The 14,611-nt window shown below is 40.6% G+C and overlaps 1 protein-coding gene across 1 annotated transcript in view; it reads right to left on the bottom strand.

Annotated features, from left to right (window-relative positions):
- LOC124788895 (putative inorganic phosphate cotransporter) overlaps positions 1 to 14,611 on the bottom strand; it is a 77,708-nt gene that overhangs the window by 48,267 nt on the left and 14,830 nt on the right. Inside the window, exon 3 of the mRNA XM_047256178.1 lies at positions 3,019 to 3,239. Within this exon, the coding sequence (XP_047112134.1) occupies positions 3,019 to 3,239 (221 nt within the window). The remainder of the gene's footprint in view (positions 1 to 3,018; positions 3,240 to 14,611) is intronic.

Genomic DNA, 14,611 nt, shown 5'->3' with positions numbered 1-14,611 from the left:
AATTACTTCATGATGTTCGAGGTGCTTAACTATATTTCTTTAGCCTGTACAAAACTTTTTTGTGGGATAAGCACATCCGAAGATGGGAAATAATTTCCTAAATCTGTAATGTGAATAATCTTTTTTTATTTCAGTGATCGTTGACGTAATTTATAATTTTCAAATAGAGAATTACTTGCTACAAGCTACACGAGGTAAATAATATCGTGTAAGATTTTGGAAGTTCATTATGGTCGTGGAGAAGTATAATAACAATTTATTGTTTACTGTTCAATGATGAGGCTACATTCGATTTAAGCTGAAAGTAAACAGCAGCAACTAAAGAATATGGCGAACACAATCTTCACATAGCGCAGCAGAGGGTGAGGAAGACACTCCAAAGCTTAATGCGTTATTTAACCGCTTCCCAAAAAAATGTTTCATGTAAAGTATTCTTTACAGAAAATACGGTTACAGAATTCATGTATTGTATCTGTAAATTTATGAAATAACTTTTTTTAATTTTAAAAAAGTTAATGCCTAGCCTGTAATTTTCTTTCATAATACAATTAAATCACAATAAGTAGTTTATATTGTTTTCTACAGCTATTTTCAGATCGCCGAAACTGTAAATAAGCGGCCAATACGAGATACAAACTATCGTAATTATCTGAAATTATGCAGTTATATGCATTCGTATTGTGGGCCAATAGACAACGGCATTATGTAGTTACAAACTTCATAATGAGACAGATAGGTCATGTAGGGTCCTGGATCATCAGATAATTCAGTTCGTTTTGACGTATCGTGCCAGGCTGGTTGGGCTGTTGGTATTTCACTTTTAGTTTTCACCTTGTTCAAATTTTATAAACATAACTATTTTATACGCTAAGCTGGGTCATTTCTGTGGAAGCCAGGCTCTGCAAATGCTGACGATGCAGATACTTTTCTCACTATAATACTCTCTATACAATTACAAAAATCGTTTTTACTAATGTAGATAGTCATTCACCATCTTCATTACCGTCACGTAGTGGAATTATGGTTTTTCAACCTGGCTCGCTCTTGATGTTTGTAACTACATAATGTCAGTCTTGTTGGCCCTCAATACAAATGCACATAACTACATGACTGCAGGGACTGATGATAGTTTTCACTGCATTTTCACTGCTTTTTTTTCGGTTTCGGTGATTTGAAGATGGTTGAAGAAAGGAACCGAAACTAGTTACCGCACTTTAACTGTTCCAAAAAATGCAGACTGGACATTTAAAACTGAAAAAAATTAATTAATAAACTTTTATTACATTCAGGCCTCCGTCTCCTCCATGACAACACAAGACTTTACTAGTACCTGGATATATTGCAGACTCACTTCTTGTACAATTGAGAGAGTATTCTGAGAACTTCATTTCAACGGGATGGAGCATCACCGCACTGACACCAGTATTTGACAACAGTTCTTAAAAATGTGCTGCCTCAGGGATGGATCGGCGGTAAAGTGCATACGGGTGTCACGGAATATGATTTTTTTGGTGGAGGTTTTTAGAAGACTCCAACTTTGCGTGAACTGTAACACCATATAGCAGTATCAGCTTATGCAGTATCGCCAGACAAGCCTGCAACAGAATGGGAAGAGTTAGCTTGTTGTGTAGATGTGGCCGGCCGCTGTGACCGAGCGGTTCTAGGCGCTTCAGTCCGGAACCGCGCTGCTGCTACGGTCGTAGGTTCGAATCCTGCCTCGGGCATGGATGTGTGTCCTGTCCTTAGGTTAGTTAGGTTTAAGTAGTTATAAGTCTAGGGGACTGATGATCTCATATGTTAAGTCCCATAGTCCCCAGAGCCATTTTTTTGTGTGTAGATGTTTTCCGTGCTTCCAGTGGAGGGCACCCCGATCTTTTGTGAAACGTAAATGAAGACTTTGACCCGTAAACTAATTGTAAAAAGTACCCAAAGATTATATGTGAATACTTCTGAAAGATGCGAGATACTTGCTTTGAAAATAAAAACTTAGAAACGTGAAGTAAATTTTAACATGTAGATCTCCATCCATGTAGAATATATATAGCCTAGTCAAATCGGATGAAAGTTTTTATTACATCCTGTATATTCCGGACGAATGCTATAATAGCACCGTGCAGGTATTAGAGACAAAGCATAAAAGTTAGGGTACAGTCACCAAATCATCACTGCGCTAAATAGCAGTGTGTCTTCCTTTCTTAGAAAAGAAGGCCGAAACTTACCGAAGTTTTTGTTAACCTATCCACGTGATGGCGCCACTTTAGTATTTTTTATCTACATGGTTTCGTAGAAATTTTACACACTAAGCTCTTTAGTCTGTGTCCATTGATCTATACTGATACCTGAATTCTATTCTTGTCTGGAACAGATTAATCTGATCAAGAGTTAAACTGTTTTATGTGAACCATTAGTAATCGTTTCTACAGTTATGCTCATTTTAGTATGTGCTATGGAAATATTTGTGCCCTTCACCAGTAATATAAACGTTGCATATTGAGGCTTGAAAATTTTTGGTTGCATCCAATATGCACTTTATCTCGTTAGAGAAGGAAACGTAAGCGTGATACCACTGTGCGCATGTGTTCATGACAACAAATACAATACACAGTACTCATTCTCAACGCTAAATAATCCAATTTTCAACGCACAAGGTAATGAAATTTTCCACTGAAAACAGTTTAAAACATTTATTCTTGGAGCACTTGTTGAAATGACATGCTACCAAGTCGATAAAAATTAAATGTTTCTCGTCATTTTCCTGTAGCCTTCTTGACAGTGAGCTACGGACCTGTGACGAAGCAAGCAGACTGGAGAGAGCCGAGAAACGTTAGCAACGTTCCTTTCATTCAGTATACTGATGTCGTACAGGATGTCTTGTTACTGATCTTAACAACTGCAGTGATTTGTATAGCGAGTTTCCTTATTTGGGTCACTACTGCATATCTGTCACATCAGTTCAGTGCTCCACCTTAAAAAAACTGACAACTAGTGGAAGCAGGTTCCATTTAGAGAGCTACTCACGTCCGAAGTGCCCGGTTCGTAGATTTCTCCAGGGCAGACGTCTTCGGTGCTGGTGTTGGCGTAGCCGTTCAGGTGATGACCCTCCCTCGCCTCTCGGATCTCCAGCGCTGTCAGGTTGACCATGGTCACGATGGCCACCGACAGGTTGACACGCAGCGCATACAGGTTCGCCACGCCCAGCATTCCCATCAGCAGGAGAGTGTAGCGTACTTTCCACCAACCTGCACACACAAGTGGGGTTTTGTTTCAGATAAACTACATTTCCTCTCCGTTGACAAGATAACACTAAGTAGCCTTATAGCCGTTCCCTTTACTGACGTGCTGCTCTTTTATTAGGTTGTTGTTGTTGTGGTCTTCAGTCCTGAGACTGGTTTGATGCAGCTCTCCATGCTGCTCTATCCTGTGCAAGCTTCTTCATCTCCCAGTACCTACTGCAACCTACATCCTTCTGAATCTGCTTAGTGTATTCATCTCTTGGTCTCCCTCTACGATTTTTACCCTCCATGCTGCCCTCCAATACTAAATTGGTGATCCCTTGATGCCTCAGAACATGTCCTACGAACCGATCCCTTCTTCCGGTCAAGTTGTGCCACAAACTTCTCTTCTCCCCAATCCTATTCAATACTTCCTCATTAGTTCTGTGATCTACCCATCTAATCTTCAGCATTCTTCTGTAGCACCACATTTCGAAAGCTTCTATTCTCTTCTTGTCCAAACTATTTATCGTCCATGTTTCACTTCCATACATGGCTACACTCCATACGAATACTTTCAGAAATGACTTCCTGACACTTAAATCAATACTGGATGTTAACAAATTTCTCTTCTTCAGAAACGCTTTCCTTGCCATTGCGAGCCTACATTTTATATCCTCTCTACTTCGACCATCATCAGTTATTTTGCTCCCCAAATAGCAAAACTCCTTTCCTACTTTAAGTGCCTCATTTCCTAATCTAATTCCCTCAGCATCACCCGACTTAATTAGACTACATTCCATTATCCTTGTTTTGCTTTTGTTGATGTTCATCTTATATCCTTCTTTCAAGACACTGTCATTCCATTCAACTGCTCTTCCAAGTCCTTTGCTGTTTCTGACAGAATTACAATGTCATCGGCGAACCTCAAAGTTTTTATTTCTTCTCCATGAATTTTAATACCTACTCCTAATTTTTCTTTTGTTTCCTTTACTGCTTGCTCAATATACAGATTGAACAACATCGGGGAGAGGCTACAACCCTGTCTTACTCCCTTCCCAACCACTGCTTCCCTTTCATGTCCCTCGACTCTTATAACTGCCATCTGGTTTCTGTACAAATTGTAAATAGCCTTTCGCTCCCTGTATTTTACCCCTGCCACCTTTAGAATTTGAAAGAGAGTATTCCAGTCAACATTGTCAAAAGCTTTTATTAGGTAACCGGTTCGAATGCTACAAAAGACTTTCCTACCCAGTATTTGACACGCAATGAGATAACGGCTTGTGCTGTAGAACCGATCACCAGACTGTGCCCCAAAATCTAGTGTTAAATCTGGAATGTGTCAGAGTATGTAGTAGGTAGTGTTCCTGCTGATCCGTCTGTGTCATTCATACTTTAAGCTCTGCAGTGCTTTTGGTATAATTACGTGGATACGGAAAGTAGATGAATATTTTCCGATGAGTCAACATTTTTTTCGTGTGTAGTAGCAAACAAGTCCAATGTCTATGTATGGTGGAGAGGAAACCATTGCCACACAAAAGTTGTGTGTGATAAAAACAAAGTCAATATTTTCTTAAGGGGGGTAGGACGTCAAACGGGCCGACTTGGAGCAGGGGAGGCACCACAGGACATTTTAATTTCCACTGTCTATGCTTTTACAAGTAAATTCATAAAACTTCGTCAGCATGACCAGGAAGGATTCAGGATTCACACTCGTAGCAGCGGAGTTCAAAAACATAACAAAATAATTTTTTTTACATGTGAAATTTCATCATTTTTTCACTTACTATTGGCTGCATTTGTTACTATAGGTACACTTTTCTTCATAAGTAAAAGATACTGTTCGATGAATTTTGCACAGCATACAAACCATACTTACAGGTGTCTGAAACTCTAGAATCTATTTAATTTATGAAAAAATGAATTAGCTGTTAGGTTTTAAACTTTATGTTTAGAAAAAAATCCAATTTTGTAGTTAATTATCTCAATTTTTACCACAGTTTTTAATAGATTTGGAAAATTCTAGAGTTTCATACACCTGTAAGTATGGTTTGTATGCTGTGCAAAATTCATCAAAGAATCTCTCTTACTTGTGAAGAAAAATGTACCTATAGCAAAAAAATGAAGCCAACAGTAAGTGAAAAAATTATGAAATTTCATATCTAAAAAAAAATTATTTTGTTATGTTTTTGCACTTCCACTGCTATGAGTGTGAATTCTGGACCCTTCCTGTTCATTCTGACAATTTTTTATGAATTTATTTGTAAAAGTATAGACAGTAGAAAATAAAATGTCCTGTGGTGCCTCTCCTGCTCCAAGTCGGCTCGTTTGACGTCCTACCCCCCTTAATGGGTTCAGGTCTGTTATTCGCAATGGACAGAAGAGATCACGAACATCGCAAGAAACATATTCGGGAATGGGAAAAGAGTGTATATGAACATTGTCCAGCTAGAAGTGGCGACCCTGACGTCGTAGAAACGACTATAGAATGAGATAGATGATGATCTTGAATCATACTACGTTGTCAAATGATTCCTCAAAAACTTCTTCTCGGTTCATTAATAATTCTGCTTATAAATGGCCTAAATTTAATTAATGTGGCATTGATATAAAGTTTAAAACGTTTCTTCTGCTTTTCATTGCGTAACATCTTAGTTGGAGCGTCTATTGTCGGGAATTTTACTGCGCTTACAGAAATATTTTGTGATACATTCCTGCCCAGTAAACAGTCCGCAAATCCCAGCCAATAAATCTGGGAGATGTGTACAGTATTTCTCTGCTGTGGCCAGAATTGAATCCTGCATGTCGCCGTCTGTAACACCTGTACAGCTGCTGCTCCGCATATGGAAGTGCACTCGTGAACGACCCTGACGTCTCTTCTCATCAATTCGCAACTTCACAGCATTCATTTCAACTGTACCTTTCGCAAGTAAGGTGACTCGTGATGCAGTCTAAGAGGCAGCCCGGTGAGCGGCACCTTCGCTCGTAGCCCAGCTCAAAATAAAATCCCAGTAACGTTAGAAAATACTTAGACTGCGAAAGCAGTTATGTGGCAACGTTTAACCGTAGTGGAAATTATTCTTAATTTTACACAAACAACTCGTTTGAAGAGCTAAGGCGTTAATCATCATTTACATCACATTATTAAAAGTTCTGAGCCGGACAGACTATAAAACATACATCACACTTTAAAATCACATTTTGTGACTGTGACACTACAAAATAGTGCGGAACTACAACAGGACGTCTGGCGCAGCAGCTAGTAAATTCACTGTAGGAAGAGGGCATGTTCCAAAATGTGGATGCGCTGAAGACGAGGCTGCCAAAGTGGACAGTGATGGGTACTTTTGAAGTAAAAAAAGGTCCCTCAGATCAATGTGTCTTTGACATTTTGGTGGGAGTAGTGATCAGTAGTGGAATGTAACTGCCGACTTTGGTAACTAACAGTGCTTAAAATTCTCTACCCAGTATGAATATCGATGCAGACGCGTGATCAGAAGCCTTGAGACAGTGTTGGCACACGATCTCGTCGAGGGTGCAATACAGTTGCCATGCGAGATGGATGTCGCCGTTTCTTAGCTGATTAATACCACCTTGCCATTTTTCAGTAACTGCCTCGTTGAGTCAACGAGACTTTTGCCTACGTCTCATACTACGAGTATTATTCCGAGCTCGATCTGGGCTGTTTGTAAAAAATCGTCCTGGGAATTGACCCTCGTCATTTTGAAGCTTAGAAACGTTTCGATCGTCTTTGCAGAGTGACTAATCGTTAATAGTTCATGTTGACGCAACCCAAAATGACTTTATTTGATGATTTTTTTTTTATTTCCGCCAGTGATCACAAGACTTTTGGTCCTTAGACTACCAGTTTCGGTAAGTAATGACCATCTTCAGATCTGTAGCAAAACATGGGAAATAAAATACCACCAGTGAACAGATTACGTCTTGGAAAAATGAAATGTGCTATAAAGAAAAATTATTACTTTCATAGATGTGAAAGCATACGCTTAAGATATGACGAGGCATAACTGTTTTATAACATTTTCTAATACAATAAAGCAGTACTGGCATCGTCACAAAGTAAACACAGAATCAGCTTAGCAGTGTCTCACAAATTTGAAATGTGATGTAAACTAGGTCACAGTTCTGGCAGTCCTACTGTCTCTATCGCTACTGTTTATGACTAACTACAGTGCAGTAGCCACAGTAAATGCTCGTGCCGTAAGCTCATTAGATGTCGCTAATGTAAGTCTACACATATTCGGTGATTATAATATTGTAAAGTATGGAATAAATGAGCAATACAATAGGTAAAGTCTATAGTAAGCTTACCAAATGTATAAGGTATTACAGTGATAAACAGTAATAATTAGAAAAACGAATAAAGTTAAATTTAAAATTGTTAAAGGAAATAGTTAAGTGATAATACATGTTCGTGAGACGCCCTTGTGGCCATTTTAGATAAAAATAATAACATATACAAGAACAAGGTTATGGATCTAGGAAAACAACGAAGTTCATAGAATTACTAGAGAACGAAGCGAAAAATGTTGAACACATCAGTGACGTCTGTTGGCGCCGTCACCGGAATGCAGCGTAGGCAAGAAGCCAGGGGAGTTTAATAAATGGAGTGCCTCGAAGTCAGTGGAGTTTAATAAATAGAGAGCCTCACGTACCTTCCGGCACGCCATTCCAAGAAAACTGTAACGAAATATTGTAACAATCATTTAATAAGATTATCCTGTTAATGAAATGTGTCATATAAAAAGAGAAGGGAGACTCAGATTCGAGCAAACGTAGCAAATGTGTGATGCGATGCGCCCTATACTACGTAACGACAGGGCAAGATATACAGATGAGAGGCCTTCTATCATTAACTTAAAACATTGTCAAACAAAGCAAAGCAGGCATTGGGTACAAAATCACGTTGCCCATTGAGCACTTTCGCGGCTCTACCTTTTGGCTTTATAAATTTAAAGTCCATCCAATAAACTGAGAGCACGGTCTTTTTGTGTTCTGTGGAAAACACGCATACTTTTTTCAGCACTCCCTATAGTATGGTCGATTTCCGCCAAGTGCAACCCAAAAGTAGTTTTGTTACTTGCCTGTAAATGCTCCTCAAAACTAACATTAAAAGAGCGGCCGGTTTGGACGATACAGTACTTAACACAATTATTACATTCGTTTCTGTATAGGCCACAGCTGTCAAATTTGTCATGTGCACTTCACAACTAACGTTTTACGCGAAGTTGTAGCGTGTTGTTAACTTGGAAACGGCATCTGACTTTAGATTTTCTAAAACATTTCTCAGTCTGATGGGACATATTGCCGTGAAATTTCATTGGGATGGTTTTTATTATTCCTTTATTTGCACTGTCTCCTGGTCGAGAGTGCGTTTGCCTACTATTTGTTTTTTGTTTCTGTAGCCTCTTGTAAGGGCACATGAACAGGCATTCACGATAATATATCTGCATTTGAGTTTCCTGAAACTGGATCATTTGTATTTGTTATCGACTTTCTTAATAGTAAGGTAATGGAGGTCTTCTACTTCCGCAGTAAAAGTTATTTTAGGGCGTGCTGCATGTTGCTTGGGCTTAAGCTTAAACTGGACGTCCAAGCCTGTTTACGTTTCTTAATTTGTGTTACCCTCTGCATCGCCATCTATGGGATCCATCACAAACTTTGATTCTGCCTAAATACGAGTAGAGTGGAGAATTATCAACGTAATTATCTGAGGTTTGGCCTTTGAAACGCTTTGTTGTGACATTTGGGTATTACACAGGATGGTTGAATCCTACAAAATGATTTTTGTTGCAACAAAAGCACCGGTTGCCTCCAGCTCCTAAAGTATACAGCATCAGAGAATTATTGTGGCAGCTGCGGTTATCATGCGGCGCACAAAGGCTGCTTTCCTGGAGCAGCACGTCAAGTGGGAGTGAGTGCGCTGCTGGTCTCGTGAGCCACGGCAGCGAGCGCCTGAGCATCCTGTCACTGCCAGTGATACCCAGACGTCAAACGTGTTGAACAATCTCTCAGCAAGACCATCCAGTCTCCCACGGCCCCAAAAGAGTAACGAAGTTCTGTCAGTTGCGATTTGACCCTTGGTGCTTTTCAGTATTGTGCGCACTGCTTACCAAGCCGAAATTAAGTTCTATACAACAGAACACTCGTTGAGCAAATGAAATAAGGTTTTTATGAGATCGTGTTCAGCATTGGCTCCAGTTATGTCAACAGCACAAGGCTTTGATTACTTTTAGTGTCCTCGATTAGTGCCCTATAGGCCACAAATCTTTTTCTTCTATCATTTATTCATGGAATACTTCTTCTCCTTCATTGCAGTTAACTGAGAGTAGCTGTTCTACAGCGTCGACTACCAATACAATACCCAGTATGAAGGTACTGGATAGTAACCCAAATGTCCCGCATGATAGTTACTCCATTCTAGCTTATCGAATGCTCGAACAGATTGTTCTATACTTTGAAGAAAGAGTCACACAAGTGTGTTATACGCTTTGGAGCTGTAATAGATTAATGAAGTTTGGGCTGTAGGAAAGGGCAGCAGTTTTGGTCCCCACTAGTACTTATTGACGTATAGCCATTCTAAAAATTCACTATCACTCAACTTACATATTTGTTTTAAGAAAGAAAGAAACTACACACCACGAAGGAATTATCAAATAGGGACCGATATTGGTAGATGTGAAACACATGTACAGACAATGTGAAATACATGTACAGACAAAAAAATGATTACAATTTCAGAAAAATTGTATGATTTATTCAAGAGAAGAGTTTTACAAATTGAGCAGAATAATAACGTATTGGTCCACCTCTGCCTCTACTGAGGGACATCGTGCAAGATTCTGTCAAACTGGCTCATTAGATCGACTCAATCCCGACCTGGTTTCAAGGCCCTGTTCCAAAGATTGTGAACTGGGGAGAGATACGGCTATCTTGCTGGCCAAGGCAGGGTTTGGCAAACACGAATCCATCCAGTTGAAACTCTCGTCATATGTCGGTGGACATTATCTTGCTGAAATGTAAGCCCAGGATGGCTTGTCATGAACTACAACAAAACGACGTAGAATATCGACATACCGCTATGCTATAAGGGCTCTGCAGATGACAAGAGGTCCTATTACGAAAGAAAATGGCATCCCAGACCATGACTTCTGGTTGTCGGGCTATGTGCTGGGCGACAGTTAGGATGATATCCTATCACTGTCCGGAGCATCTCCAGATATGTCTTCTCTGGTCAGTGGGGCTCAAATCGAAGCGGGACTCATCATTGAAGACATTACTTCTCCTGTAAACGGGATTCCAGCGGACAGCTGTGGCATATCAACCTGACTGTCGCCTGTCTTACGGCCCGACTACCTGGCGTGATGGTCTGGTTAGCCATTTCTATCCGTAGTACGATCCCTTTGGTTATCAGCCGGCCGGAGTGACCGAGCGGTTCTAGGCGCTACAGTCTGGAGCCGCGCGACCGCTACGGTGGCAGGTTCGAATCCTGCCTCGGTCATGGATGTGTGTGATGTCCTTAGGTTAGTTAGGTTTAAGTAGTTTTAAGTTCTAGGGGACTGATGACCTCAGAAGTTAAGTCCCATAGTGCTCAGAGCCATTTGAATCATTTTGAACCTTTGGTTATCATCCTAGGAACCCTTATAGCACAATGTACGTCGGTGATATCCTACTCCCCGTTTTACTGTTCTTCATGGCGAGTCATTCTGGGCTTACATTTCAGCAAGATACTGCCAACTCGCACATGACGAGAATTTCTACTGCCTGTCCTCATGCTTGACCTTGGCCGGCAAGGTCGCCGGATCCCTTCCCAGTTCAAAATGTTTGGAGCTTCTCGGGTTTCCACGATCTAACGTGCCGATTCCATAGACTTGGGCACCGTATCCCTCAGGAGGACATCCTGCAACCCTTTCAGTCAATGCCAAGCCGAATAACTGCTTGCATAAGGGCCAGAAGTGGATAAATGAGTCAGCTTTGGCAGCAGTCATTGGCCTAAACCAGCTAAGCATCGAGTCGAAATCTTGGAGAACGTTTACTGGTACACCATTACAAGCTACTGAATCTGTACGCTACATCCATGCCCGACGCAGGATTCGAACCTGCGACTGTAGCAGCAGTGCGGTTCCGCAATGAAGGGCCTAGAATCGCTCGGCCACAACGGCCGACAAGTACAGTTTCGTGAAATGCTTGTTTTACCAAGTGGAAATTAACGAAAAAGTTGTAAATGTACTGAAGAATCTAGATTCAATCGTAAAGGAATTCTCAACTTCTACAACAGCCATTACTGGTCGGAACACAACCCACATTTCATCCGTGAACGTGATTTTCTGACACGCTTTGGGATAAACCCGTGGACTGGAATCGTGGGAGCAGTGCTTTTAAGTCCCTACCTACAGTATTACCATACAAATTCAATGTCCCTATGTATCGTATGTGTCTTTGGAATACTTTGCCTGTCGCATTAGACAACTTTCCACTTGGTGTCCGGCGACAACTGTGGGTTCAGCATATTGCTGCACCCCCAGAGTTTGGAATGAATGTGCGTAACTATTTAAATGAGGTGTTTCCAGGGAAATGGATTGGACTTGGAGGTCCAATGTTTTGGCTTTAATCCAATAGACTTTTATTAGTAGGATACTTAAATTAACAAGTTTAGACTACTCCACACGTGGATGTGCAAGACCTAATAGCCGCTTCGGCCATGGTCGATGAAGGTGTGTTGCCTAGGGTTCAGTAATGTGTGCTCCACCTGTTGGCGAAGAAAACAAGGTGCTCACTTTGAACATCTTCTTTAAAGTGAACAATGCTCATACGTGTATGTACTGCCTCTGTGAAGGTAAGCTTATATGTCAGATATACAAAATGGAATCCTTGTGCGTAGCATAATGTGCAATCCAGTGTAGCCTACTTATTTTGTAGTTGCACCTCACTGGGTAAAGTCGATGTTACTGTATCATTTTCTGTTGGCTTTATGTGCGTTATAGACGAAACAAAGTGTTCGTTTAGGTCTGTAAGAACTTCATGTAATGTCTTAATGTTTAAATAAACGTAATAGGAAAAGAAATAAATACACAAGCTACCGCATTGTGGAGGTGTAAGTTGGATACAGTTCTATGCTGTAACTGAAAAAAGAAGTTTGCTGTGAACGCGAATCCAGCCTCTACGAGTCTGCATATCCGTTCCCCGTAGCATTACTTGTCCCACTGAGGTAATGCTTCTTCACCGCGCTAACTTCACGCTCTCTGTTCTTGGCCACGCTGCACGCACTTTACATCATTTCTAGGGCCTCAGTTTTTAAATTGTATCTCCATTAAACCTATTGGCGGGACTAGGTTGGTTTTTCTTGGTACATTTTTGGCTTGAATTGGGATCAAGAATCGCTTGTCGACTTCCGAGTGCGGCATTTTTTCTTTACCCGTATACCGCCACATTTACAATGACAATGAATTTTTTTTCTCTCGAATCTGAGTATAGAAATGTGCAGTCCTGTCCCACCTATTGAAATGAAGTGGTTGGCAGAAGAAAGTGCTAACCCACATAAGCGTATTTTGTGTTACTGCATGTTTTACTTTCGGTTAAATTCTAAGAAAATAACTTAAAATAAGACAAGACAGTTTTATAGCAAGTAGCACTTTCTAGTAATACATTGCTCACAAGTTTTATTCAAAACTTAAGCAGGGATTGACTCAGGTCCCAGGACGATTCGCTTCCTGGTCAGACTAACTCCTCTTAGTCTTAAAACCGTACCGCAGAAAAACAATTGCCAACATTTGTGGTCGCGGATCAGAGTGCGGAGGCATCAGTTATAGTTCTACTCTACCATTGCGCACTGCTTGTTAAGTATCTCCATCGGGGATCTACAGTCCCTACGTGCTGTATGAAAGCCGGCCGCTGGTGGCCGAGCGGTTCTGGCGCTACAGTCTGGAACCGCGCGACCGCTACGGTCGCAGGTTCGAATCCTGCCTCGGGCATGGATGTGTGTGTTGTCCTTAGGTTAGTTAGGTTTAAGTAGTTCTAAGTTCTAGGGGACTTATGACCTCAGCAGTTGAGTCCCATAGTGCTCAGAGCCATTTGAACCATTTTGCTGTCTGAAGATACCTAGTAAAAATAAACCCATGCAGTGAAGTTGAAACACATTGGAAACTGGGGAGCGGCAATATGTACTTCTACAATCACACCACATCTTTCTCGACACAACAAGATTGTGAAGATTTATTTCGACGATTTTTTATGGAAAACATTTCGCATTTTTTCCTTAAAACAGATGTTTAGACCCTAAAAAAGCAGAAGATCGTTGTAGACGATAGGTTTTTACCAATAGACCTGCATACTGGCGCTGTAAGGTACAACAGTAAGTAATTGCAAATTCACGTATTGCACTGAAAAATTGATACCGTTTATAGATTAAATATTCACTACTAATCTGTTACCATCCGTATATTTTTGGAAGAGTTATCACTTTTGTAATGTCAGCACAATATAACAATATTAAAATTCATAGGCAAATAATATTTATTTTAACTTCGGTACCAATTTCAGGGATAAAGATAACTGAAAATAGCAATACTTTCGGTTTGAATAATGTACAATACTGAATAATTACAGTATAAATCATTTAAATGTATTTCTCATATTAACCGAAATTAATGATACTACAAATTACAACACATATAAATATGAAAACATTAAATATCACTCGCTCTGCACTTCCATTTCTCCGGGTAAATCGTACTGGAATCCAAATAGCGAAGAGACGCTTTCTCAGGATTTCAGAATCATAAAGTCTGAGGGGTTTTGTTCTTTTTTTATCTTTCATTGTAACAAGAAATATCACCCGTTCACCAGAAGAAACTGCGCCAAGTGTAGTAATTGTCGGTGGTCACATTTCTGTGAGAACCTAAGACGGGCCGAACTAGTGGCTTGATTATGTTCAAATGGCTCAAATGGCTCTGAGCGCTATGGGACTTAACATCTGAGGCCATCTGTCCCCTAGAACTTCGAACTACTTAAACCTAACTAACCTAAGGACATCACACACATCCATGCCCGAGGCAGGATTCGACCCTGCGACCGTAGCGGTCGCGCGGTTCCAGATTGAAGCACCTAGAACCGCTCGGCCACGCCGGCCGGCCTTGATTATGTCGAACGGTTTGTTCGATATAAAGGAAGGACCTTCTCTTCGTTTGCCGCGTTATGTCTCAAAGCTGTGCACATAAAACGTTCTTTTGTCGCACATGGCATAAAATTTCAGGTCGAACTTTGCCGACTTGGCAGGCATTTATTGGATGAAACTACACCGATCGCGAAAGGGAAGCAGCTTTTCATAAATGGTCACAAATTCTGATAGTGAGTGGATGTTTTTACAGTTACTTTCAAAG

The sequence above is a fragment of the Schistocerca piceifrons genome, chromosome 3 (assembly GCF_021461385.2).
Source record: "Schistocerca piceifrons isolate TAMUIC-IGC-003096 chromosome 3, iqSchPice1.1, whole genome shotgun sequence".
NCBI lineage: Eukaryota > Metazoa > Arthropoda > Insecta > Orthoptera > Acrididae > Schistocerca > Schistocerca piceifrons.
The sequence above is the reverse complement of the archived record's forward strand: the minus strand, read 5'-3'. Positions and strand labels throughout refer to the sequence as shown.